The following is a 26,934-nucleotide window of genomic DNA, read 5'->3' as shown; positions in this document are numbered from 1 at the left end:
GGAAAAGTTGTTTTTCACCGCGCACAGCTGAGGAGCAGCTGGAGACACGCTCCCCATGCAGGCAGGGCTGGCGGCTGGTGGGGGACAGGCCTTGAACCCCACGGAGCCCATGTCCACCACGGCAGCCCCCCTCGTCGGGAGCCGGGGGGCCGCCTGGGCGCTGGAAAGGCACGAGGCCACTGGTGTTCACTGGGCGGGCGCTGGGCTCCCCAACACCTCCACCCTCCTCCCCAAGATCCCCCTGCCGGCCCCACCACCCCCAGGTCCCCTGCGGTTCTGGGCTCAGAGCCTGCGTCCCTCTCCCCTCGGCCCGAGCTCTCAGCCCCGGGGACCAGGGCAGCCAGAGCAGGAGCGCGGCCGGCGTGCTTCTCAGCGGCTCTCAGCTCCTCCGAGGTCTGGGCGTCACTCCCCGCCGCACCCCCGCTGGCTTCTTCCTCCTCCCGCCTGGGAGCTCTGGACTGAATTACCGCCCCCCACCCTCAACCCACCCCGAGTCCACACGCTGAGCCCAGCCCAGGGGGAAGGTCTGTGGGGCCGGGCCTGGGGAGGGTGAGCGGTCGGACGAGGCTGGTCGCGTAGGAGGCTGCTGGCCCATATGAAGCCCCGGGGCTCGGCTCGCCCGCAGGGAACCGGGAGCCGGGAGCCGAGGCCCCATCTTGCTCTTGGACTGCAGACCCCTCTCCAAGGCCCAGCCCAGCCAGTTCACGCCCTGCCCCCAGCTCGCTCTCTCCCCCGGGGCCAGGCCACCCCGCCTTGCCCGGACCCCCCCCCGCCCCCCACACACACCCAGGCTCCTTCTTCTCAGGCGGCGCGGCCCCCGGGCACCTGGCCGAGGTGCAGAGACGGAGAGGGCATGTGCGTGTAAACTTTAATTCCATACAGTAGAGAGACACAGGCAAGCGACGGGCGACTGGACAGCAAAGCTCACAGGCACCCGGACGGCGCCCCCGCTGACGGGCCGTGCCTCCTGCCGCTCCGGGGGATCGGGGTCCGTGGCACCACAGGACAGCTCAGCGGCACCTCCTGCAGCACCCCCCCCCCCGAGGTTCCGGCTCCCCCTGCCAGCCTCTCTCCCGCCAGGGGAGGGGGCCTCACGCCAGCCACAGGGCCCACGGGGCAGCCAGGGACGTCCTGCGGGGCCCGCTCCGGGCCAGGCTCGTCCTGAAGGGCGCCAGGCTGGCGGGGCAGGCAGTCCTGGTCACTCGACGTGGGGGCCGGGGGGCTTGGGAGCTGAGCCCTGAGGTGAGCGTGGGTGAGGGTGGTGGGGGGAGGGGCAGCTCAGACAGAGGTACGAGGTGCACAGGCAGGGCGGTGGGGGGTGGGGCTCTGGGGGCTAAAGGCGTCTCGTCTGCCCAGCATCGGATCACACGCCGAGGACGGGGACGGTGGCCTCGGGAGCGCTCGTCCGAGGGGCAGCGGCCGCCCTGTGGCACCGGGAGCAGGAGGAGCCCCCCTGAGGCTGGGGTTCGGGCCCCGGCCCGGCCCGGCCCGGCCCGTGGCTCTGTCGCTGGGCGGCCGGAGTGGCGCCGGCTGTGCTGAGGACCGGCCGGTCCTTCGTCCTGCCCCGCGGGGCGGCCTCACAGGACCACCTCGGGGGCGATGCTGAAGAGGAGGTCGTCGTTGCCCCGCCGCACCTCCAGCAGCAGCGGCGACTCGGTCAGCACGGCCTCCTGCAGCTCGCTCGAGTCCGCCAGGGGCCGCCCGTTGACCTTGACGATGAGGTCGCCATCCTGGATGCCCCCTCTGCCGCAGAAGAGACAGGCGCGTGGTCAGTGTGCCTCCCCGGGGCCGGCCCGGGCACGGGACGCTGACCGCGCAGCCGTTTCCGCCGGGAAGGTGCGTGCCGGCCGCCAGGCTCACACCCCAGGACGCACACGTCTGTTCCTCCCCGAGGCCCGGGCCCGGGCCAGGCCTCTGCCCGCCGCGCCTCGGTCTCCATCCGCGTCCTGCAGGGAAGCGCGCTCTGCAGGGGCGAGTCCCGGGAGCGGGCCCGACGCTGTCACCGTTCCTGAGACGCTGGCCTGGAGGCCGAGCTGGCCGGGCTGGCCTGCCTGCTGCCCCCGACTCTGCGACCTTTGCCACCGGAGGGCGGGCGGCAGGGCGGGGCGTGGTCGGACGTCTGGCCTGTAGTGCCAAGACCTACACGTGCCGACTGTGTGACCGTGCAGGGGCCACTTCGCTAAGCCTCAGTGTCCCCACCTGAGAAACGGGCAGGCGCCGTCTGCTGCACCTCCCGGGCTGCCGTGAGGAGGGACCGCCCAGCTCGTGACGCAGCCCCCGAGCAGCCCCGGAGCCGGGGTGGACTGTCTCCAGCTCCCGGTGACAGCTGGGGGCCAGCAGCCGCTCCGCCCGCCCACGTGCCCGCGGAGCCCTCCGCCCGGGGAGGCGGGGCCTGCCCAGGGTGCAGCTGCCTCAGCTCAGGGTGTCGCAACAGTCACCCTTCCTCTAGTACCGGATGTGACAGCGCCTCTGGGGCGGGAGAGGAGGCGGGAGCACGCCCACCTTGCAGATGGGAAGACAGAAAACCTGGGCCAGCCGGCGCATGAGAGTCAGGCCCGGGGAGGCGCTCCGTCCCCCGAGGCCAGGGGACGCTCAGGCCCTGGACGGGCATGGCCAGCGCGCTGAGGGAAGCGCCCTCTCCACCTGCCCTGGCTCACAGGCCAGGCCAGACAACCCCCCTCCCCACCGGCCCTTCCCCATCGTGTCTTCCGAGGGAGCTCCGGCCGGTGAAGCAGGGCCAGCCTGGGCCCACGGCCCCCAGGAGATCTGGCTGCCCCCGGCCAGCCCCCCCACTTTCCCGGGGAGCCTACCTCTGAGACGGGGAGTTCGGAACCACCTCCTGCACGTAGATCCCGCTGCTGACCTCCGGGAAGTCGGGGTTGTTGGCCTTTAGCTCCTCCACCAAACTGCAAAGACAGACCCGCTGCCAGGCTCCCTCGGAGTCGCCCCCCACGACCCGCCGGACAGGACTCCGCTGGCCCCACACCGCCCACTCTGCCACCGCCTCTCCGCACGGCCACTGGCTCTGTCTGTGTCCCCACTCCACACGGGCTCCTCAAGAGACTCCAGTGGAGGAGGGCGATTAGAGGTGTGGAGCGAGGAGGGTGGTGGATAGAAGGGGGGGGGGGGAGGAGAGAAAGGAAGGAGAGGTAGGATGGATGGATGGATGGATGGAAGGAAGGAAGGAAGGAAGGAAGGACAATGGGTGAATGGTGGAATAGACAGACAGAAGACTAGGCAGGTGGTGTGATGGACGGATAGATGGATGAAAGATGGACGGATAGCCCGGCTGGCGTGGCTCAGGGGTTGAGCATCGACCTATGAACCAGGAGGTCACGGTTTGATTCCCAGTCAGGGCGCATGCCTGGGTTGTGGGCTCGATCCCCAGGAGGGGGCGTGCAGGAGGCAGCGGTCAATGATTCTCTCCCATCATTGATGTTTCTCTCTCTCCCTCTCCCTTCCTCTCTGAGATCAGTAAAAATCTATTAAAAAAAAAAAAGATGGCAGGATAGGTGAACAGAAGGCAGGAGGGAGGAGCGTGCAGGGCAGATGGGAGGAGGGTGAATGTGGTCATGGCATGGAGAGACAGACGAGTGGTGTGATATGGATGGGCATGAGAGGAGAGGAACACACATCAGAGGTAAACTGGTCTCCATTACAAATTGCCCTCGGATTTAGGCCCTGGACTACGAATTGCCCTTGGATTTAGGCCCTGGACGCACAGCTGCGGAAGCAGGAAGCGTAGTCCTGCGGGCTGTGGGGGAGGGGGCAGAGGGGCTGTGGGAGAGGGTGCAGGGGGCAGAGGGGCTGTGGGGGAGGGGGCAGGGGGCAGAGGGGCTGTGGGGGAGGGTGCAGGCGGCAGCAGGCCTTCACTCTTCCCAGAGCTCCCGCCTTGGTGACCTTTCTTCTCCAACCCTCTTCCTCCCTCCCTGGCTCCCTTCCTTCCCGTCTCCCCCTCGCCCCACTCCCTCCTTCCTCTCACTCACTGGGGATCCCCAGGCACCCGCTGGGCTGCAGACCCGGTCCTGGGGCGGAGCAGAGGGATGAGCGGACACAGCCCTCGGTCCCAAGGAGCTCATGGTTTGGGGGGGCACAAATGGGCTATTCCAACACCCTGGACCAAGGCCATTGGGAGGGAAGCCCCGCCCTCATCTGCGAGGAGGCACCTGCCCCACGCCTCCAGCCTGTGGGGGGAGCGCGTGTCTCCCTGAGGCCACGGGCACCCCCCCATCTGCCGGGGACTGCGGTGGACGCGATGGCTGAGGGCCTCCAGAGGAGGGCTTCTTGCCGGGGGGCCGAACCAAAGCGGGTGTTGTTGTGGGGGAAGGAAGGGGGTGTTGGACACAGACGCGCAGGGAGAGAAGCCACGGGGCGTCAGAGGCGGGGGTCGAAGGGACGCGGCCACGACCCAAGGACGCCGAGAGCCACGAGAGCCGGGAGGGAGCAGGACCTGCCAACACCTTGGTTGTGGAATGCGGCTTCGGGAACTGAGAGAAAACGAACTTCCTGCCGTTTTTAGCCAGGTGCCTGGGAATCTGCTCCGGCGGCCACGGGAACCGAAATCCCGGGGGCTTCCTGGAGGCGGGGCACCCGAGGAAGTCCCGAGGGAGAAGGCACGGCAGGCAGAGGGCCTGGCCTGAGCACCGCCCAGCGCCGGAGGGACGCAGGGAGGAGCGTCGCCGAGACACCCACCTGGGAGTGATGGTCCTCATCCGGATGCCGATGAAGCGCTTCTTCCAGTCTGAAACGGACGGGGCTCGGTTAGAACCTTGTGAGGAGGGCGGAGGGGGCGGGCAGAAGCCCCCGCGGGAGCAGCCGGGCCCAGTCTGGGGGCCTCGCGCCCCCGCACCTCAGGCACCACCCACCCACATCAGCGAATCAGCAAGGCTGCCGGGTCTCTTACGGTCCACACACAGACATCAGTTTTATCTGTGGGTTCTGGTCACAATCAGAAATTGGAATGTGAAAGAATATACCATCGGTGAGGGCCTCAAACACGGGAAGCATCTAGGACTCAAGCTGACGAACGCTGTGTAAGGCCCGCACGTGAACTAGAGACCACGGCGGGGAAACCACGGCGGGAGGCCACGACGGGAGGCCACAGCTAGGAGACCACGGCGGGAGGCCACAGCTGGGAGGCCACGGCCAGAGAAGCCACGGAAGACGGATCGGAGGGGGGCCGGTCTGTGTCATGGGGCGGGCGATGCAGTGTCACAATGACAGCTCTCCCCACACCGACCAGAGAGTCAACGAACCCGTCAGACCTCCAGCAGGGTTTGGGGCTGGGACGGACGAGCCGACCCTCACACCCAGACGGGAATCACAGGGTCCCAGAGCCAGAGCGGCTCTGAAGGACACCGAGGACTCGGCGGGAAGTGACAGCCCCAGGACAGCGCGGTGCTGGCGCAGGGACCGACGGACGCCCGGGACAGAGTGTGAGTGTCTCATCGTTGTGGACGAAGCTGGAAGGCAGCCCGGGGGAGGACACAATCGCCCCGTCAGGTGGGCTGGAGCAACTGACCGCCCAAAGCAAAGCAAAGACCGTGGCTCCGCACGTGGCAGTTTTTAAAATGAAGTCAAAATTCACCCTCGTCCGAAAGTTCCCGCCCCGGAGAGTGAGCTGCTGGAGCAGATGCAGAACAGCTCTCTGACCGCCAGTGAGCAGAGGGCTCCTAGAGGCAGCCCCAGGCGCCCCGGGAAGGAACGCGGGAGGAGACTGGACCGGAGTTCAGGAAACTTCTCCTTACACACACGGGAGGAGAGGAGCCGCGGGGCCGAGAGCACGTTTACACGCGTGTCTGGTCAAGGGCTCCGACCCAGAACGTGGGCGCGCTCTCGGAACTCCGTAAGAGTTCTGTAAATGGACGAATATATACATTTTTTGTTGTTGTTAATCCTTCCCCGAGGATATTTTTCTATTGATTTCTAGAGAGAGTGGAAGGGAGAAGAGACACACAGAGAGAAACATCGATGTGAGAGAAACACCGATTGGCTGCCTCCTGCACAAGCCCAACCAGGGCCAGGGATGGAGCCTGCAACCACGGTACCTGCCCTTGACTGGAATCGAACCCGGGACCCTTCAGTCCAGGGGCTGACGCTCTATCCCCTGGGCCACACCAGCCAGGGCTGTGCATGGACAAATCTGTAAGCAGGCATTTCGCCAGAGAAGACTACGGACGGCCCCTGTGGGAGGTGAGGTCAGGGGGGCTTTGATGTCCCCCAGAGAGGGGGCGCCCGAGGGTGTCCCCCAGGGACAGGGCCGTCTCCTTGATGTGAAAGGAGCTGGGCTGGGGTGGGCTGCGGGGGGAGGGCTTGGAGCAGAGAGCAGGCGTCACAGGTGAGCCTGGGGGCTGGAGAGGAGGTGGGGGGGCGGGGCAGGCGGACAGACCCCTGGTGAGGCCCACAGGGCTGGGCTCTGGGCGGGGGGGGGGGGGGGTGAGAGATGAGGAGGAGGAGCTGTAACTGGAAAGCGGGGGGGGGGGGGGCATAGTGGGGAGCCGTCCACAGGCAGCGGCACCTCCGGCTGGAGCGCGGGGAGATGCCCGGCTGGAGACTTAAATGTGAGGCGGGGGGAGTCACTGTCCAGATGGCATTTACGGCCACGACGCTGGGTGAGGTCCTCAGAGGAGAGGGGGGAGGCCCGGAAGAGGCCTCCGCCCGCCACCCGCTCCCGCCCCGGGCCTGGCCACGGTCCCTCCGCTCTCCCCGGGTCATGCTTCCAACCGGGAAGAAACTGTGCGCCCGAGCTCCCGGGGAGCAGTGCCAGGCGGCAGGAGGGCGCTGGGCAGCCTCTGAGGCCCCCCCCCCCCACACGTGAGGCCTCGGCAGAACCCGCCAGTGCAGCGGCCACCTGCCCGGTACGCTCACCTGCGCCCTCCCTCCCGCCCCGGCCTCCCCTCCGGAGCTGCTGGGGGGATACTACATCTGCGCCCTGTGGCCCCTCCCCGTCTAGACCTAAAGCTCAGGGTGAAGACTGGGGGTGGGGGGGGCGGGGCCCTGCGGCACCGGGCCGGCCCTCAGACACGGCTGTTGTGGCCCCTGAACCTACACCGTTTGCAGACGAGAAATCTGAGCTGTAACAGGTGCAGGGCTAGGAAGGAGCAAGACTGCGCTCCGGGTCCGAGGACACGAGCCTCTGACACCGCGAGGAAGGGACAGCGGGAGGGCGAGCGGCCCCAAGCACGGGCCCGGGGCTGCAGAGCGAGGGCCTCCCCAGCCCTCCCGCCCCCTCTGCCCACCTCTGCCTGGAGGGTCCGGGACTCTGACACCTGTGACCTCGGGACCCGGGATGTGCCCCCAGATCCCTCCTGCCCGGTGCCCCCCTTGCCTCCCTGCAGCGCTCAGCTCGCAGGCCAGAGGTGACCACAGTTCATGGAGGGGCAGACACCCCTAACTGCCAAGTTCCTTTAACTCAAACACCCCCATGGGGTGCACTATAGTCCTAAGCTGGCTGAACCCCCAGACCCTCCTGGGGCCCCAGCCCCAGGCAACACTACAGCCCCCAAACCAGCATGGCGGCCCCTCCAACCCTGAAAGCCCCCCAAGACTCTATACCCCAACCCTGGACGGGAACAGGAGGGACCTTAACTAACGGCTCCTTGATTCACTGAAGAGATGGTTTGTTTTAAAGACCTTTGGATTAACTGGGTTTGGGTAATTTGACTTATTTTTTAAAGTATATTTTTATTGGTTTCAGAGACGAAGAGAGAGAGAGAAACATCAGTGATGAGAGAGAATCCTGGATCGGCTGCCTCCTGCACGCCCTACACTGGGGATCGAGCCCACAACCCTGCACATGCCCTGACCAAGAATCGAACCGTGACCTCCTGGTTCATAGGTGGATGCTCAACCACTGAGCCATTTTATATTTTTATATATATAAATATATATTTTTTTTTAAAAAGCAGAAGTCAACACCAGAGAACTTTAAATGATAGGCCCGGTCACTCAGCTAAGATGCACTGGGCTCTCGATCGTCCTCGCGCCCTGGGTGGTGACAGCGCTGGGCTCCGGCGGGGGGGGGGGGGTGTCTCTAGGGTCTGGGTGGAGGTCCGTGCTGACAGGGACAGGCCCTGTGTACCAAAGGCGTGAACCCTGGACCCTGGGGGTTCTTGTCTGAGAGAGGAGAGGAGAGGCAAGGGGAGAGAGGATGCTGTCCCCCCTTTTTCAATGAAAGTCGCCTCCCAGCTCCCTCTGCGACGTGCAGCTTCCAGGGAGGTGGCCCAGGCCAACGGCTCCGCTGGATCGGGAGACAACGCACAGGAAAGGCCCACCAGCAGAGGAAGAGCCGAGGCTACGAGGGTCCTGGTCCGAGCTTCCGAGCAGCCCAGGGGAAAGGGGCTCGAGCGGTTAGTCGGTCCCTGTCACCAGTAGAAGCCTCCAGCTCCTGGCTCGGCCCTGCCTCCGGGCTCTCTCCACCCAAAGGACACCGAAGAGCCAAAGGAGGCCTCGCCAGCAGTTCCTCACGTGACCAGTCCGCAGGGCACTGGCCTGGGCTGAACCGGCTCTGGGTGCGGGGCTGGCCAAGTGGTGGAGGAGGGGCAGCACGCGGAAGCCCCGTGCTCGCAGTGAGCTGCTGGGGAGTGCTGGGAGGAGACAGGGAGGCAGCGTGAAGGTGTGCGGACCGGGGCTGGGACCGGCGTGGGCCAGGCTGGCCAGGAGTGGGCATAGGGACCAAGTGGCGGGAGGGAGACGTGTACTTGGGCTGAAAGGAAGGTGGAAGGTGAGGCCACCAGGAAAGGTCTGAGAGCAGACGGATGACCCTCCTCGGGACCCTGGCTGTGCCCTCTGACTTTAGGGAGGCGATCAGCATGCCCTCCCTGGGAGAGTCCCCTGTGCCTATCGAGGCCTCCCAGGTGGATGCCCGTGGCCACTGAGTGGCAGGTGGGCTGGGCATTCATGTGGATGGGGGTGAGGAGATGGAGGTTGGGAGGAGGGCGACTTCCAAGCATCAGGGGCCTGGGCTCCACTCTCCTGGAGTACAGCTTACCCTACCCGACAGTCTGCATGGCCAAGGGCAGAAAGAGGAAGTACTTAGGGACGGGCAGATAGATGGTAGGAAGAGTGGATGGATGGGTGAATGGATGGATGAATGGATGGATGAATGGATGGATGGATGGATGGATGGAAGGATGGATGGATGGATGGATGGATGGACGGATGGATGGGTAGATGGATGGATGGATAGATGGATGGATGGATGGATGGATGGAGAGGATGGATGGATGGATGGATGGATGGGTGGAGGATGGATGGATGGATGGATGGATGGATGGATGGATGGATGGATGGATGGATGGATGGATGGATGAATGGATGGATGGATAGATGGGTGGATGGATAGGTGGATGGATGGGTGGATGGTAGGATGGATGGATGGATGGATGGATGGATGGATTGATGGATGGATGGGTGGATGGGTGGATGAATGGATGGATGGATGGATGGGGTGATGGTGGGGGTGGGTGGGTGGATAGATGAATGGATGGATGGATGGGATGAATGGATGGATGGATGGATGGATGGATAGGATGGATGGATGGATGGATAGGTGGGTGGATGGATGGATGGATGGATATGGGATGGATGGATGGATGGATGGGTGGGTGGATGGGTGGATGGAAGGAAGGAAGGAAGGATGGATGGAAGGAATGGATGGATGGATGGATGGACGGAAGGAAGGAAGGATCAGGTTCTGACAGTTACGGAGCAGCTCAGACACAGGGCGTCTGGGGAGCCCAAGTCGTTGGAGGTGGGAGGTGAGGTCAGAGCTCTCCAGCTGGTCTGGAGGGGTGGGGAGTGCACATGGCCATGGAGTGAGGAGGGGGAGGAAGGTCTGAGAGAGGCTGAGGCTCAGGACCTCGGGGGCGGTCGGGAGTGAGCAGGGGCACCCCGCACGGAAGGACAGCTGGCCCCCTGGAGGCGGTGGGGCCGAGCCCTGGCGCAGCGTCCTGGCCTCGCCAGCCCTGGGGTGCTCTCTACCTTTGACGTGCTTGTCCTGGAACTCGGTGAGGAAGCGCGCGATGCGGTCCGAGGGGATGGCGAAGGAGATGCCAGCTGCGACCTTGAGCGTGTTGATGCCGATGACCTCACCGTCCTGGGTGTGGGGAGGTCAGAGGGCGATCACTCTGGGGGCCCAAGAAGCTGCTGCCCTCAACGGCAAAGCACCGTGTCCGGGCCCCACGGCCACCCTGGCCGTCCACCCGCCGGAGGAGTCCCTGGCCCAGAAGCTGTCCTGGAGGGTGCCCTTGGCTCACATCCGGTCAGGGACCCTCGACCCTCCCACCGTGTCCTCCATGTCTGCCCTCCCCCCTCGCTGGAGCGTGCTGGTGCCCCTTAGAAGCCGTGTCCACTGACCCCGAACACCCCCAGGCAGGGTCCTGAGGGGCTGGAGCCGAAAGACGGCTGTGACGAGGACTGTGGGACCGGGTCCTCCTCGGCCCCTTCCTCTGGAAACAGGAGGGAGCAGGGGGGGCCAGGGAAGCTCTGTAGCACCCCCACTCCCTCCTCCCTCCCTTTGGAGCCAGCCTCCCACCCTGACCCCGTCCTGACCCCCACAGGCTGGGACCCCACCCCGCCTGGGCTGTGCCGCTCCCTGAATTCCTTTCTCCTGCATGTCCCCATCCACCCCGACCTCAGCCCCCACCGCCAGGTCAGGGCTGCCTCCTCCGGGAAGCCCGCCCTGCCCGGCGTCCCTCCAGAGCTCGCTCCCTGCCCCTCACGTGCACTTGGGTGTGACCATGTGTGAACCGCCCCCAGTGGGGGCCCCCCGGGGGGAGACACCCGACAATGCCCAGGGCCCAGGAGCCATGGACTGAGCGTCCTGGTTCATCCTGAAGCCTCACCCGGGGTGGGAATGAGCCTGACTGTGGGGCCCAGGACAGACCTGGGGGAGGGGGCCGGGAGGAGGGAGAGGGAATGAGGACCCCCTCATCCTGCACGGAAACTCGAGGACAGGGAGGTGCACTGGATGACGCCCCGGCCTGTGTCCTGCCCCGGGTCCCGGATGGCACCCTGCCCGGGCTGCTCTCGGGCCACCCTTCCTCCTCCGATGGGGACCCGCATTCCTGGGGGCGAGGGGCGAGGGGCAGCAGGGGCTCCGGGTCACGCCCTCCCGGCCTCCCGCCCAGCTGCGTTCCATCCCTGTCTCGAGACGTGCCCCCTCCTGTGAGCGGAGCCCCAGAGACCCAGAGGCCCGCCCTGGGGGACACTCACCAGGTTCACCAGGGGTCCCCCGGAGTTCCCGTACTGCAGGGGAGGAGACGCAACGTTAGCCGAGCCCTGAGCCCCTACCCAGCGCCCGAGGCTCTGCTGTCCAGCTCTCACACGGACAGCACAGACGGAGCCAGTTTATCCCCCGCAGCTGGAGAGGCCTCCCCGCGTCCCCATTTCACAGACAAGAAGGCTGAGGCCCACAGAGGCCAAGCGGACGGCCGTCCGAGGACCGGGGCTGGCCCGGGCAGTGCTCTCCGCACGAACCCCCAGGCTCACTCCACGCTCGCTCCCGTGTCCCCGCCACCCGGGGGCTGGGCAGCACGGGGCGGCCACGGGACGGGACACGCGTTCTCATCCTGGGACCTCGAGGAGCCGCGACAGAAACTAACGTTTCCAGCAGGTGGCCCGAACCACGGCAGACCCAGGGGGCGGCGCTGGGCGCGGGGCAAAGGTGCCACCCTTACGCCCCTAAGAATGAAGGCATGCTGACCGGGAGTGAAGTTTGGGCAAAGGTAACTCAGGGGCGTGGCTGTGCCTCTCCGTCCCGAAGGGGCGTCCCCAGGCGGGGCATGGCCACGGGCCCCGGGGCAGGCCTGCACCCCGGGACTTTCCGGCCAGTGGACGTGAGGGGCGGGTGGGCTCTCGGGGGCGGGGGGGGGGCGAGCCCGCGGAGGCCGCTGAGGGCTCACGTTGATGATGGCGTCCGTCTGGACGTAGTCCATGTCCGAGTCCCGCAGGCCCAGCTCCTTGCCGTCGCGCTGGGCCGTGCTCACGATGCCCGTGGTCACCGTGTTCTGCAGGGCGAAGGGGCTGCCGATGGCCACCACGAACTCGCCGGGGCGCAGGTCTGCCGAGCGGCCCAGCTGCAGCGCCGGGAGCTTTTTCTGGGGGCGAGGGGACGACACGGGGGAGGCTCAGCGGTGCACGCCTGCTCGGGACCACCGCCAGGCCCCCAGCAGCCGCGAGAAGACCAAGGCCAGGCTAAGGCCAGGCGGGCGCCCACGGAGCAGGGGCTCAGCCCCCCGGGACCGCGGGTCTCCCAGGGGCTCAACGTGAGGGGGACGCACAGAGGCCATCGAGCCCATTGGTTGGTCACAGGTCCCTCTGAAAATCTGTTAGGGCCTATGGACGCCACCCCCCGAAAGTGCCCCCCCCCCCACAAACTGAGGCCCACGATGGGGAGACCTGCGGGAGCCCCGGGCCCGGCCGAGGACCTGCGACCCCAGTCCTGGAGTCCTCGGGCTTCGGAGGAGCCAAGCCCCCCATCCCGCCCACCACAGCCGCATCCCTGCAGCGCCCGGCGGGACAGGTGCCCTGGGCCTGGGAGGGGCCTGGGAGGGGCCTGGGAGGCGGTGGCTGGGCAGCCCAGTTCCGGGCCAGCAGGAGGCGGCCTCGCTCTCGTCTGATCTGACCCGTGAAGGGACAAACCGCTGGTCCCTTGGGCCTCGTCCCCCCGACTGTCCGTGGGAAGGCCAGCTGCCGAGTCTCCCTGCTCTGGAGGCGGGTAGGTCCCCCCACACCCCCGCCGCCGCCCCGCGCCCACGCACCTTGGGGTGGATCTTGATGGTGGCGATGTCCGACTTCTTGTCGATGTCTTGGATGGTGGCCTCGTAGGTGTCGCCGCTCTGCAGCTGCACCTTGAGCTGCTGGCGGCCGGACACGGCGTTGGTGCTGGACGCCACGTGCGCGTTGGTGACGATCAGGCCGGCCTCGGACACGAGGAAGCCGGAGCCGCTGGACAGGGGCACGTTGCGGCCGAACAGCGGGTGTCTGCGGGGCAGACACGCGGGGTCAGGGCTCGGCCCCGGTGACGGCCCAGCCAGCGTGGGGGGAGAGAACTTGAGTTTGGGGTCCCCCACGCCCACGTGCAAACCCTGGCGCTGCCACTGACTAGCCGTGGCCTTGGAGGGGCCTCGGTCTCACCCACGTGACAGCCACAGGAGGGGCCCTCATCCCCGGCTTGCAGTTCGGGGTGAGACACGAGGCCTAGTGTTAGACCACAGGCGTGCGCCGGACAGACCAGGATCCTAGCCTCCAGCCCAGGCCCCACTCCCTGCCGGAGGGCGGGTGGCTGAACCGCTCTGAGCCCCGGTCCCCCAGCCAGGAGTCGGGGTAACCACTGTTCTGCCCAGCGGTGGGCCTGGGGCCTGCAGCGCCTGGAGGCGGGTGGCCCCTCAGGCAGGGCTGCTAGGGGCCGAGCGAAGGAGCACCAACGTGCCAGCCGCTGGGACGGTCACGGCGGGGACCCCGGGAGTGCCAGGTGCCTGACCTCTGACCGCAGAGCAGGGTGCGCACTGAGGTGGGGACCTGCTCCCGCCGCCTCTGGCCCCGCCCCCCGCCCCCGGCCAGCTGCCCAGAAGCCCCACAGGCGGCGGCAGGCTCCACTCTGCTTTCCACAGCCTCGCCACCTTCCAGGGACCGGGGGGACGTGGAGGGGCGGTGTGGGGGGACGTGGAGGGGCGGTGGGGGGGGACGTGGAGGGGCGGTGGGGGGGGACGTGGAGGGGCGGTGGGGGGGACGTGGAGGGGCGGTGTGGGGGGACGTGGAGGGGCGGTGGGGGGGGACGTGGAGGGGCGGTGGGGGGCTCAGAGACCAAGGCGATACCTAGCCGCAGTGAGAGCCCCGTAGTGTGGGGTGGAACGGGCAGTGCAGCTGGCGTGGGGTCTGAGGTCAGTGTTCATGGGTGGGTGACAGTGCCCGGCCTCCCCAGAGCCCTCTGAGTGGGGGTCACAGCCCCACCCAGGACGGGAGGGGGGCCACATGGGGGCGAAGCTCAGGCCTCTCCAGGCGGCCCCCTCTGCCCCCGCTGGAGCAGCATGGGGGAGGTCCTCGGTCCAGGAGGAGGCGGGGCAGAAACGAGTGAGAAACGCGCCCGGTAAAGCCGGTGGGGACCTCTCAGGGGAGGGAGTGTCTGGGTGGACGGGACCCAGGACCAAGCTGTGCTGCCACACACCCCTCGGAGCCAGAGACGGAGGCACTGAATGCTCCTGGGAGGTGCCCTACAAGGGGGGAGGTCTCCCGTCCACAGGCGGGGAAACTGAGGCCCAGGCACGTGGACGCTGGCCTGGGTCAGGCAGGCCAAGGGCAGAGCCGGCGCCCTGGGTCCCAGCTCTCAGTGACACAGCCGTGTGCACCCCGCCCCAGTGCCCTGTGCGGGCAGGACTCGGCGGCGGTGTGGCAGGGGCTCGCGGCAGCCCAGGGCCTCCTCGCCCGGGCAAGGTCACAGGGCAGGGCCCCCTGCTGGGCGGTCATCTCATCTGCGTCTGGGATCTCGTCCGCCTGGGCCTCCCCCGTCCACTCCCTGGCCAACGGCCTCTGAGGCTGAGGAGGAGACCTCGCCGCCTGCGGGCTGGGTGCAGTCAGCCCCGCGCTGGCTCAGCGCCTGGGCCCCCGCCCGAGCCCCCTGCAGGGCTGGGCACCTGGCGCCAGTGCCACTGAGCGCGCCCAGCGGTCATTTCCTCAATGACGCGTCTCGGGGCCGGGGCCCAGGGCGAGGGCAGCGAGGGGTCAGAGTGCTGCCGAGGGCCGGAACCGGAGTCACAGCGGCCTGGGCACAGCAGCTCGGAGCCCGGGGTGTCCGGGCTCTGCTCCCACAGCAGGAAACGGGGCGGGACTGCCTACCTCTGGGTCGTGGGAAGACGCGTGGGCGAGCGCGGAAGGGCCCTGGGTGCAGGCAGGGAGGGTGGCCTGGGGCAGGCTCTCGGGGAGTCCGCAGGGGCCTGGGCTCATCGGGGCAGGGCCGCCGGGCTGGCCGAGAGGAGCGGGCAAGCGCAGCCACAGGAGGGCCCGCACCGCTCTTCCCACGGCACTGGGCTCCCGCCTTTGCCCGCTGGCCCGAGACGGGCAGTGAGTCCAGGGACCAGGCCTCCCCCTGGGCGAGCCTGGCGCCCTGCAGCCGGTCCCTGTGCCGGGCCGGGGTGCGGTGACCCACTCTCCAGGCTTTACTACCGGCTCCTCTGAGATAAACCCGCACCCGCAGCCCCGCGCACTGTGCCCGGCCTGGCGCCTGCAGCTCTGCGAGGGGTGAGGGTGCTGCCCGCTCCCCTGGGAGAGGGGACCAGAGTCCCAGGGGACGTCCCTCTGAAGGGCGCACGGCAGCCGGGAGTCGGGGTGAGGGCCGCCTGACCCCAAGCCACTCAGGCTGCTACTGCCCCCAGGAGCCTCGCTCGGGACCCGGATGGAGGGGTGTGGGGGGGGGGGGGCGGTCACACACCTCAGGAAGAGCTCGATGTGGACCACGGCCGGGGCGATCTGCTCCACCACGTCGGCGATGAAGTTGAACTTGTACCGCGGGCTGGTCAGCTGGTGGAGACCTGCACTGGCAGGGAGAACACGGTGCGTTAGTGAGTCCCACGCACACGGGGAGGGGACTCGCTCACCCCAGGAAGTGTTCATGCTGAGCTTCCTCACATCGCCTCCCTAGGTGCTGCAGGCCAGCCAGGAGGCTCAGAGAGGTTAGGACACTTGCTCTGGGCTGCACAGCCGTGAGGTGCCACTGCTCTGCCATATACAGCAACGCCCTGGCAGAAGGACACCGTCCCTCTCTTTGCTGGCGCTGTCCCGTCGGCAGAGCCTGACTGGGTGAGGGTCGTCCCCCCAGAGCTGTCCCCGGCCACCACACTGTGGGTCGTCCGGGCCCCTCCGGGCCTCCATCTGCAGTCCGCTTGGCCGCACCGCAGCCGGACTTGCCAGGAGGCTCACACTCCTCTGACCCTCCCGGCTCAGATTCCTTCACCGTCAGCAGAGCGGGGCTGCTGCCTGCTGGGCCCACTCTGGAGGCACAGGCCCAGGCCCTCGCCCCCGGCTCAGGCATGTGCCGCGGCCCCAGCTCTGCCAGGACCGGCGCCCTCTGGAACCCGAGCGGCCCAGCGCTGCTCTCGGTGGGTGGTCCTGGCCCGGAAGGAGCACTGGGCCTTGCGCTCCACACACCCGGCTTGGCCAGGCGGCGCCACGTTCCGCTGTGTGGCTTCAGGCAAATCACTTACCCTCTCTGGGCCTTGACTCCTGGTCTGGAGATGAGATTGAAGACCCCTCCCCCACCTGTGGGACCGGGACTTAGGCTGAGGGACGCTCCTACCTCCCTGGGGGGGGGGGGGGGGGGGAAGGGGCATGCCACACGCCCTGCCACCCTGATGGTGAGCAAAGTGGGCCCGGCCCGCAGAGCCCAGCGTGGCATCAGCCCTGATGACCTCTGGGAGCGCCGGGGCACCAGGAGGCAGAGGACAGCGAGGGGCAATGTGGGCGCAGCGGGGAGCAGGCACGGCCTGCAGTGCTGCCGTTACGTCTGCGGGAAACGCGGCCCCTCCCCACATCCCGACTCAGGGACGGCCCCCCGTTTTCCAAGTGGGGACACTGGGGCTCCGTGAGAGGACGGCGCACATCTAGTGAGGGGGGACCCAGTCTCCCTTCCTCAGGGTCCCCTGCCTGCCCCACCCTGTCCCCGAGGCCCCACTGCCCCCGAGGCCCCACTGCCCGTAAGTCTGATCTGGGACGCAGAGCCTGGACCGGAGGAGAGCTGGCCTCAGTCCTGGGGCCCGGGGTGGCGAGGAGGGCCCACCCCCATCCCTCGATGTCCACCCCATCCCTCGAGGTCTGCCTCCAGCCGCCGCGGGCACTGGCCACAGAGGGTCCGGCCCGCTGCGGTCGGCCTGAGCCCAAGTCCGCCTGTCCGGTGGCTGGAGCCTGGCTAGGAGGCGGGCGCATTGCCAGCCACTGCCGGCTCCCCCCGACCCCACGGCGGGCAGCCGGGGGCCACGGTGCCCGGGAGCCCCTGCCTAGAGGCCAGGCCCCACGTGACCAGCACAAGGCGATGAATGTCTCCTCAAACAGCGGCACACGGTCACGTGGCCTGATCCTGGGGCTCAGCGGCTCCAATGCCCGGCTGGAAGCCCCTCAGGCACGGCTGTCCCCCCCCCACCCCCCGCCAGGTCCCTCGGGTCCAGGGAGTCCGCCCGCCGTACCGTACCGGCGGCTGAGGTCCTGACCCAGTGCCCTGAGAACCAGGCGGCCGCGGCCTCGTTCTTCCCACGTGGTCCCCGCAGAGAGCACCTCACAGGCCGCTCAGTGCATCCACGGCGACGCCGTACAGACTGCCCCCTGCAGGGCCCGGAGGAGGCGGCCGCGGCCGCACAGCACAGCCGTGCGCGTGGATATCCGGGGGAGGTGGGCACGAGGGAGCGTGTCTTTCATGGACTTTCCCAGTGACCCACCCGGGCAAACATGCAGATGTCTCTGCACAGGTGGGGAGGCGGGAGGAGGGCCTGGTGGAGGCCGGGGCTGGGCTGGGGCGCAAACAGAACGGGCCGGGCCCTGTGGCACCCTGTCCCCGGCGGGCGGGCAGGGCCGGGCCCTGTGGCACCCTGTCCCCGGCGGGCGGGCAGGGCGGGCCCTGTGGCACCCTGTCCCCGGCGGGCGGGCAGGGCGGGCCCTGTGGCACCCTGTCCCCGGCGGGTGGGCAGGGCCGGGCCCTGGGGCACCCTGTCCCCGGCGGGCGGGCAGGGCGGGCCCTGTGGCACCCTGTCCCCGGCGGGCGGGCAGGGCGGGCCCTGGGGCACCCTGTCCCCGGCGGGTGGGCAGGGCCGGGCCCTGTGGCACCCTGTCCCCGGCGGGCGGGCAGGGCGGGCCCTGTGGCACCCTGTCCCCGGCGGGCGGGCAGGGCGGGCCCTGGGGCACCCTGTCCCCGGCGGGTGGGCAGGGCCGGGCCCTGGGGCACCCTGTCCCCGGCGGGCGGGCAGGGCCGGGCCCTGTGACACCCTGTCCCCGGCGGGCGGGCAGGGCCGGGCCCTGTGACACCCTGTCCCCGGCGGGCGGGCAGGGCGGGCCCTGGGGCACCCTGTCCCCGGCGGGCGGGCCCTGAGGGGCTCCAGGAGCTCCAGGGAGTCACCAACAAGCTCCTTCTGGACAGAGACAAGCCTGGTGCTCCCCACGGCCAGCGAGTAACCAGCGCAGGCAGGGCCCAAGGAAGCCTCTGGAAACACTTCAGAAAGACGGGACGGAAGGAGAGGGGAGGGAAGGGAGGGGCAGGGGAGGACAAGGATGTTCCTCTTGACCCCCTCTGACCCGGCACACAGTAGGGCTGCAAACACCACCAGAACCACGGTCAGCCCACTACGCAGGCCTTGCAGGACCAGCCTGGGAGCGCAGCAGCACGGCCCACGGCCCATCTGGGGAAACCGAGGCTGGAGGTGGAGACGGCTGGAGGGGGTGGGGACCTCGGCGCCTGAGCCCTCCCAGAGCCCAGGACCTCCTCGGGGCTCCCCGGTCAGCTGGTTGGTGGCAGGGGCTCTGCCAGGCCCTGTCCCTTTAAGCCGATGGTGGGGGAGTGCTGGGGGGGCGGGGCCTGGTTCCCGGTCCCCCTCCCCCAGGGATGAGTCACCCCGTGAATCAGTGGGAAGGGAGGGCCGGGATCCCACCGCCCCTTTCCACATGAAAACCCTGGGCGCGCGGCCGGCTGGGAGCAGACTGCTTGTTTATTTGGGGGTCTGGACAACCCGCCCCCACCCGGAGCCGAGCCAGCGTTCTGCAGTCAACAGCCCGCCCAGCAGACCCAGCGTTAGCGTTTCTTCCCTCAAAAACAAACGAATCCGCAGGCCTGGGCGGTGCAGTCTGGAGGAACTTGACCCAGAGAAGCCATCAGGCCGTGTCCTGAGGTGCCTCCCGGGGGAGGAAGGGCAGCCGGGAGGGAGCGAGCGCGGCTCGGACTCCACCTGCCTGTCCCTGCCCGGCCGCTCCCGGGGGCTCGGGGCTGCACGGGCGTCAGGATGGCCACGGGGCAGAAGGGGAGACGGAGGCCCGGCAGCCCGCAGGCCCACCTCCCCCTGCGGCCCAGGCTGTGCACTGCCCGGCTCCGGACCATCCCTGGTGAGGACCCCAGCCGCCTGGCAGTGCACGCTGGCCCCCAGCACGAGGGGCCAGTCGAGGTCCCTGCCCTGTTCCTGACGACCAGAGGCTCCCGTCACCCCGTGGCCAGCTGTGTCCGGGGCCGCAGGGGCCGCAGGGGCCGACCAGGAGGCCCGGGCTGTCCCCTGTCCGCAGAACTGACCACGGCCCGTGGAGCGGACGGCACCTGCTGCAGCGCCCCCTGCACCCGTGTCCAGGCCCCATTCGGAGTGGCAGCCGTGCCTCCCGCCCCTCGGCGCTGTCCGCCTCTGCGTCCCTGGGCACTCATGCTCCCACGTGTCCCCTGCCTCTGCCCTCCCCTCAGCCCTCCAGGCCCAGGACCACACACCTCCTCCGGGGAGCCTGCCCTCACTCAGCAGCTCAGGGACCCTCTCTCTCCTCTGGGTCTGTGCCCCGCGGCCTGGGCGCCCCGACCCACAGCCGTGAGCAGCGAGCAGCAAGAGAACGAGTGACGGTGACGGAGCAGGGGTGCACAGGGGTTCTCCAGGGACAGGCGAGCGGCCCAGGCCCCTCCATGGCCCCAGCACCCACTCCCAGGCCCCGCCCCCTGGAAAGGCAGCTCTGAAGCCCCAGGAGCTGCCCCCCGGGCCGGTGAGTTCCCAGACAGTCCTGTGTTTTTCTTTCTCCTGCAAACATCCCGTCCCCAGGAGCCTTCTCCCCGCCAAGGACAGTGGCTCAGATCCCATGCAGCTGCAGCTCCAGAGGGGGGCCCCAAGTTCCTGTCCCCCCCACCCCGCCCGGGCCACGCCCACCACGCTGGGCTGGGGCCCTGACCACGGCAGTGACTTCTCACGGCGGCGTTTCTGCCAGGCGGGAGTCCTCAGCTCCTCTTCAGGCGAGGAAAAGGCTCAGCGAGGTCAGGAGACGGGAGGCCCCCAGGCCCACAGCCAGGCCCCTGCCCTCTGCCCCAGGCTCTGCCCCGTCCGTGCCAGTCCTCGGCCAATGTGACTGCCTGCCCGGCCCCAGGGCGCTCACCCCGCTGTCCTGGGCGTGGGGCCAGCCTGGCTCCTGCGGCTCTGAATTCCTCTGGGGCTGCAGCCAACCCCGCGGAGGCGGCGGCCCTGCCACCAGCCTGTCTGAGCCTGACCCAGGTTCGTCCGCCCGCCAGCCCTGCAGACCAGGGAGGACGCCCGGACACCACAGGTCCCCGAGCCACCGAAGCCCAGGAGGGTCCGCCCGAGCCTCCTCCCGCAGGAAGCCCTCCCTGCCTGCTCCCCGGGTGAGGCCCGTGGAACACCCTCGAGCACACGGCAGCCCCGGCCCCGCAGACACGCCTGGCTCCTTCCATGCCTGACCGCCTCTCCTCCCGCTCACAGACCCGTGTCCGCCAGAACCGCCATCTGCCAACATGTAGGTTTGTCCCACGGACGCCGATTAGCCTTCACACCACACAAAGCACTCTTCACGCTGATCTCACTCCCTGTCCAACCGGCCAGGTACAGAGACCACCACTCTCCCCATTTCACAGATGGGAAAACCGAGGTGAGAGAGCTTAGGAGACGGGCAGGGTCTCGCCTTGGGAAGTGGCGGAGCTGGGACCCATCCCTGCGCAGCTGGCGCGGGGAACAGCACTGGGTCCCGCGCTGGCCCTGCCCACGGCGAGCCACGGGCGCTAAGCATACAGAGGGCAGGTGGGCCCTGCTCCCCCACCCGCCCCCCCTGCCCTGCGCCTGGTGCTCGCTCCAGGGTCGAGCTGGGCACACTCGGCTCCTGCTCACCCACGTGATGCTCGGCGTGGCCGTGGCGGGCAGCTCTGTTCATCCCCAAGGGGCTGGGGGCTCCTCCAGGCCCCTCACACATGAACTTGGGGGCAAGGACAGGGACCTGGCTTTGGGCGGGGTGGATGGGGTGGGGCTGGCGGGGCGGCACGGGTCACGGAGAGTCCCCCAGGCTGGCGAGGGGATGAGCCATACCCTCCGGATGACACACACAGTGCGTGGCCACTGACCACAGACAGAGCCACACGCTGGCCATGCTGTCGTCACGGAGCCCAGCCCCCACGGACACCCTCCGGGCCGGGGCCCCCCCAGAACCTCACCAGAACTCATCATCTTGCCTCTCCAATCAGCTCCTCCCAGGGTCCCCCATCCCCCTGCCCTGGCACTGCCCCCAACCTCCAACTCCCATCAGCCCTGACATCCTACGGCCTCCGGGGCCTCCCCTCTCTCCCCCCCGCCCCGCTATCACCGGGCCTCATCAGCTCCCGCACCCAGGACACTGGCTGGGTCCCTGTGCCCCCTGTACACGCCTGTTACCCATAAACCGTCCTCGGCCCCCACCCCGCCCAAAAGATGGGCCGCCCTGTGGCTGCTCCATCTGCATCCACCTACGCTCAGCACTGCCTGCCATGCTCCTCTGCACGGGCCCTTGGTGCCCACCCCTCCACGCCGGGTGGGTGCCACCTCCTCCAGAAGCCCTCCCTGATCTGCCCCTCGCTGGGGTCTGCATGTCCTCACCTGACCCGCACAGACGGGACCGGGGATTCCCGGGGGCCCTGCCCGTGGTGGTGCCGTGGGCAGGAGGCGGAGGCCAGGCCGCACCACGCCTGCAGCCGCTCGGAAGTCGGCTTGGTTCCGAGGGCGGTGGGAGCCATGGACGGCGGGCTTTCAGGAGGAAGGGGAGAGCCGAGCCTCCTTGTGCGGAGGCCGAGCCCGAGGGTGCCTTGGGGCCCCAGCTGCCCTCCAGGCTGGCATGTGGTGCCAAAGGGAGGCGGAGGGTGAGGGTGCTTTAGGCCAAGCTCTGGCTGGAGTCAGCTGCCAGCCCCGGGCCTCACGCTCCCCGCTGGCTGCACTCCTGGCTCCCATGGCCTTGGCGCCGGCCGCCCAGCAAGGGCCAGACGCTGCAGCTCGGCTCTGCTGTCCGTGGGAGGGGGCGCGGGGAGGCGTCATGGCGGGGGGGAGGGCGCCCTCATCTTGCCTGATTTGCTAAGAGGATTAAAAATCAAATGACAACAAAGCTCTTCCGTGAACTCCGCTGGGAGCCAGAGCAGGAGCCTGCTCGGGTTGCACCATAAAAGCTGATTATTAGATGCCACGTTGTACGCCGCCCGGGGCTCCGGACTCTGAATTCCTGCGCTCAGAGGCTGCTGACTGCAGCTGGGCAGAGGCCGCGAGCCTCGCTGGGCTCTGGGGGGATGGGAGGCCTCCGCTCTGGGCAGACCCTGCGGACCCCTCACCTGAGTTCACGGTCCCGTTAGAGAGGTCTGTGCGCACACCAGTAGCCGCACTGCCTCCCAGAGAGGTGGTGAGCGCCGCCCCGGGGGGCACGCAAGGACAGGGAGGGTCGTAGGAGACTCACCCACCACGTGGTGACTCAAGCACCTACTGTGCGCCAGGCTCTGGGCCCCGCCCGCCAGGGAAGAAACAGACCACGCCCCCGCCCTGTGAGGCTGAGCCTGGTGTCTAAAGGCGGCGTGAGGGTCTAGGGGGGACCCCAGGGTGCGCTCCTGAGGCTAAGGAAGGGGGCTACCGAGGCAAGGTGGTCAGGGAAGGCAGCTCAGGGCTGGTGGGCTGTCCAGGCCACACAACGGGGAGGGAACAGGATTTGGGGCAGCGGGTCCCGCATGTGCAAGGGGCCTGGGGCGGGAAGAGCCGTCTGGCTGGAGCAGAGGATGAGAAGGCGTTCGGGGTGGGAGGGCCAGACGGCACGGGCACCCGTGGGTCAGGGTAAGTGTTAGGGAGCTGTTGAGCGCACCCCGCCGAGGATGGGCAGGGCACACTTATCAAGGTCATGTGCACCTCAGCGGGAGGAGGGAGTGAGGATGACAGCGGAGGCCAGCGTTGCCAGGGCGAGTGGGAGCCATGCCAGCTGGGGGACACGTCCAGGTCGAGCTAAAGACGCATCTGTGGGTGCGAGCTGAGTAATGAGAAGCGGAGGGTCAAAGGTGACAGGCTCTGACCTAAACTCCCCAGGGGGCCCTCGCGGCCAGGACACGGCCAGCCGGGCTCAGGGCTCAGCTCAGAAGAGGCCGTCGGGATCCGGGCCTCGGAGAGCCTGGCAGGGCTTCTGTGTGTAAAAGCTCGGGGCGGGCACAGCCTTGCCCATTCTGGCTGGGCCCTCGGAGGGCAGAGGGGACACTGCCCCAGACCCAGGCCTGACCCTGACTCCAGGCCTCGGGGACCCCGCTGCCCCCCCCCCTACCCCCCGCAGATGAAAGCCTGGGACCCCGGAGCCTGTGGCTTTCAAAGCCCGGCAGCCTAGAGGCCAGGCCTGGCTCGGGCACTTCCTGGCCGACTGACCTCAGCCGAGGCGCTGGCCCTGGCCCTGCCTCCCTGGGCACGTCTGTGGTGCAGGCAGGGCCAGACGCAGAGCTAATGAGACAGCGCCGGCGGAGGCCCGCCGCGGCGAGCACTCACAGGCCCGGCGGTGCGAGCGCGACCCTGCGGGAACCTTGTCGGCCCCCAGACCTGCGAGCCGCCCTCCCGCAGCGAGGCCTGGCCTCCCTCTCCTCCGGCCCCAGCCGCGCCGCCTGCCTCTGCGTTGCTGCGGTCCCTCTCGGCCTCCCCACCCTTTATCGGGGTGCCCACTCACCTCCACGGCTCGGCACGAGGCACCCGACTACAGAGGAACAGCGGGCGGGCGCAGCAGCTGTGAGGGCAGCACTACGCGTGAAATAACCAGCGGCCCGCTGACGCGGGAACCCCCCACGGGCTGCCTCACCCTCGCTGCAGACGAGGCAGCTGCGGCCCCGGAGCTGGTCGGAGGCCGGTACTGAGTGACAGGCACCCGGGAGGCCCCTGCCTGTCCGTGGTCACCGGGCCGGTCCCCTCTCCACGCGCCGTGCGTCTTCCCGCGCTCTCCGTTTCTCCCGGGCACAGCCGGGGTGTGCCTCATGGAGGTGCCCCGTCACCGCCCCGGGCGGCCGCACACAGGGAAGGGACTTCGCACAGGTAGACCCAGCCGTCAAGAGTGAGACTTTCACAATGCCCGGCCGCCTGCTCCCGCCTGCCTGCCGGCCCTGGAGTCTTAGCTAATAGTGTCCACTCGGGGGCGGGGGAGGGGGGCGGCGGGGGGCCCCCACGCACACAACCAAGCTGCATGGGCAGACCCCACCCGGAGTCCCCCACCTCTCAGACCCAGCAGTGCAGCCTGCGGGGGGCCCGCCAGTACCCAGCCCCAGAGCAGACGCCCCTGAGGGTCAGCGGTCACCCCTTAAATGACAGCATCTCCAGACACCCAGGCACCACGCGCTCGCCCTGACCTGGCACCGTCTAAGCCCAAGTCTGACGCATCACCCTCACCTCCCTCAGGGCCCCACAGTGACTCTCCCCAGTCATCAGTAAGGGCCAGCTGATGCTTCCCAGACTGGGCTCCCCGGAACCCCGGAGTGCCCGGAGCGCCTGGATGTCCCACCCGGGAAGGAGAGGGCTCTGTTGCAATTCTCCTGGGAAACGCTGGGCGTTGTCATTCCTGTGCGTGTGCACATGTGTGTGTGTGTGTATGTGCACGCGTGTGTGCACGCTCTTACTGCAGGCTTTCTCAGAGCCTCTGACAGAGGCACGTGTTCCCGCTCCCAGACTTCCGGGCCTCGGACACTAACCCTCAGAACACCAGCCCCGAGAGCCCGTCTACAGGGTGAAGTCCCGCGCGATGCTGTGGCCACGGGTCGTCCATCCCTGCCAGCCTGGGTCACACCATGGGCACACACAGCACACGTGCACACATGTACGCATACATCCCCCACGCACCAGCGGCTCAGAGCTCTGTGGCCTCCTCGCACACAGCCGGCCTCCCTGAGCTGGTTCACAGGACCCCTCGCCCGGACAGCCTCTCCCTCTGGCTGCCTGGAGGGCGCCCTCAATGAGAAGTCCCCCAACCCTGAAGGCTCCCAGCACCCCGGCAGCGGCCACACGGGCCTGATCCATGACCTTGGGTCCCAACGCAGGGTCTGTGAAGCCCCGATGACCCAGCGCCGGAGCCTGCCTTCCCCAGCGGGGACAGTGGGGTTTTCTAGCATTTTCTTCCATGCCGAGGGGCAACCCGTGTGGCTCAGTGGAGAGAGCGTCGGCCTGTGGACCGGAGGGAACCGGGTTGGGTTCCGGCCGAGGGCACGGACCCCGGTTGCAGGCTGCTGCCTGGCCCGGCCCTGGTTGGGGCGCGGGCATGTGGCAAGCAATCGATGTGTTTCTCTCACATCGATGTTTCCGTCTTTCCCTCTCTTCGAAAATCAATGGGAAAATATCCTTGGGTGAGAATTTAAAAAAAATAAAATAAAAGCAGCAGCAGCAGTCCAGGGCCAGCCCCAGGTCAGGCTTCAGGGCTCCAGGGCTCCAGGGGACTGAGAAGTCCCAGGGCAGCCTCTCCCTGGGGAGCCCCACGGCCCAGACCCCACAGCTCAGACATGCGTGTTGAGTGCAGCTAACAGGAAGGAAACACTGAATGTTGCTCCGGGCACCCCGCCTGGGGGCTTGAGGCCAGGAGAGAGCCTTTTCACACTCCCCCCGCCCCATCACACACAGCAGGGTGCGCCGCCACGGAAATGGACCTTGGGGACTGCGGTTACCCCTCTGGGCCTCAGTTTCCCCACCAGAGGGCTGGCTAGCTGATGGCCACCTTCCAGCTGTGCCCAGGGGTGGCGGACCTTGAGGCTCCGCCCTGGCGCTGAGCCTCAGTTTCCCCAGGAGAAGCCCCTCTGGGCCTCAGTTTCCCCACCGGCCCTCCCCGGCCCGCGCACTTACCCAAGGGGCAGGCGCCCTTCTGCAGCTGGCGCACGGGCGACCCGGAGAGCTGCAGCGCCCGCCGGCTGGCCGCCTGCAGCGCGCACACGTTGGCGTAGGTGTGCCCGTCGGTGCCGCACACGGCGTGCGCCCAGCGGCAGCGACACGCGCCGCGCGCGCACTCCAGGCTCTCCCCGCACGGCGCGTCGAGGGGGCGGCCGCACGGCTCGCCCTCGCCGGCGGCGCACACCAGGCAGCAGTTGCAGAGGTCGGGCACGTAGCCGCCGGGGCAGCGGGGGCTCGGGCACCGCGACACGTCGCAGCGCGCGGGGCAGGGCGCCGCCGGGGGCTCCCGGGCCTGCGCCAGCGCGGCCAGCGCGGCCAGGAGCAGCGCCAGCGCCGGCATGGCGAAGGGGCCGGCGGCGCGGGGGACCGGCCGGGGACCCGCGGGGACACGGGGGCCGCGCCGGGGCCGGAGGCCGGGCGCCTGCGGAGGAGCCAGGGACGGGCGCGCGGCCACAGGCGCCGGGGGCTCAGGCGGGCGGGTGCCGGGACCGCAGGGGCATGACCGCGGCTCGAGGACAGCAGAGGCGCCGCTCCCTTCGCTCCTCTGGGCTCGCGGTCTCCGGGCGGAGGGCCCGGCGCATTTAAAGGGAAGCCCGGCCCCGCCCCCGCGGGAAGGGGCGGCCCGGCCTCCCGCCAGCCCCGCCCCATCTGGCCCCCCGCCCAGCCTTCCCGGCCTGGACCCACCCAGCGGCGGCGGGACTGGGCCTGGTCTGGGAACCCCGCGATGGACAAGCTGGTGACCCGGGGGTGGGGGGGGGGGGGGGGAGCCATGGGGAGGCGGAGCCACCAGGGAGCAGGTCTCAGGCGCCCCTGCAGTCCCTGTCCAGGGTCCTAGCGACCTGAGCTGCCCCCCTCCTCCCCAGCCTGTCTCCTGCCCCTCCCCCTTCTCCTCCTGCCCCTCCCCCCAACCTCCCCGGGCGCAGCAGTGGTTGAGTGGTTGGATGGATGTCCCTCCTTGCCCCCTGCCCCCGCCCCCACCTCCATCAGGGACAAACCCTCACGCCGGGGACTTTTTTCCTTTTTAATATATTTTTACGGATTTCAGAGAGGAAGGGAGAGGGAGCGAGAGGAACATCCATGGTGAGAGAGAATTATTGCC

At 68.5% G+C, this 26,934-nt stretch overlaps 1 protein-coding gene across 1 annotated transcript; it reads right to left on the bottom strand.

Annotated features, from left to right (window-relative positions):
• Nucleotides 1–862: 862 nt before the first annotated feature.
• HTRA3 (HtrA serine peptidase 3) lies at nucleotides 863–26,375 on the bottom strand. The gene is made up of 9 exons (XM_008150955.3): nucleotides 25,791–26,375; nucleotides 15,428–15,527; nucleotides 12,762–12,984; nucleotides 11,904–12,098; nucleotides 11,215–11,247; nucleotides 9,982–10,096; nucleotides 4,693–4,741; nucleotides 2,811–2,906; nucleotides 863–1,743 (listed from the first exon to the last, which is right to left on the bottom strand). The coding sequence occupies exons 1-9, from the start codon at nucleotides 26,173–26,175 to the stop codon at nucleotides 1,578–1,580; spliced, it is 1,362 nt and encodes a 453-aa protein (XP_008149177.2). The 5' UTR covers nucleotides 26,176–26,375; the 3' UTR covers nucleotides 863–1,577.
• Nucleotides 26,376–26,934: the final 559 nt, after the last annotated feature.

Source organism: Eptesicus fuscus, chromosome 2, assembly GCF_027574615.1.
Source record: "Eptesicus fuscus isolate TK198812 chromosome 2, DD_ASM_mEF_20220401, whole genome shotgun sequence".
Classification (NCBI taxonomy): domain Eukaryota; kingdom Metazoa; phylum Chordata; class Mammalia; order Chiroptera; family Vespertilionidae; genus Eptesicus; species Eptesicus fuscus.
The sequence above is the reverse complement of the archived record's forward strand: the minus strand, read 5'-3'. Positions and strand labels throughout refer to the sequence as shown.

Excerpts from the sequence above, each read along its gene's own strand:
- HTRA3 (XM_008150955.3), bottom strand. The coding sequence starts at position 26,175 with ATGCCGGCGCTGGCGCTGCTCCTGGCCGCGCTGGCCGCGCTGGCGCAG. Across the intron at positions 11,248-11,903 it reads AGACGGACGCCATCATCAAC|TACGGGAACTCCGGGGGACC; the intron begins GTGAGCCCTCAG and ends CCTCCCCTGCAG. Across the intron at positions 1,744-2,810 it reads CCGAACTCCCCGTCTCAGAG|AGGGGGCATCCAGGATGGCG; the intron begins GTAGGCTCCCCG and ends CTTCTGCGGCAG.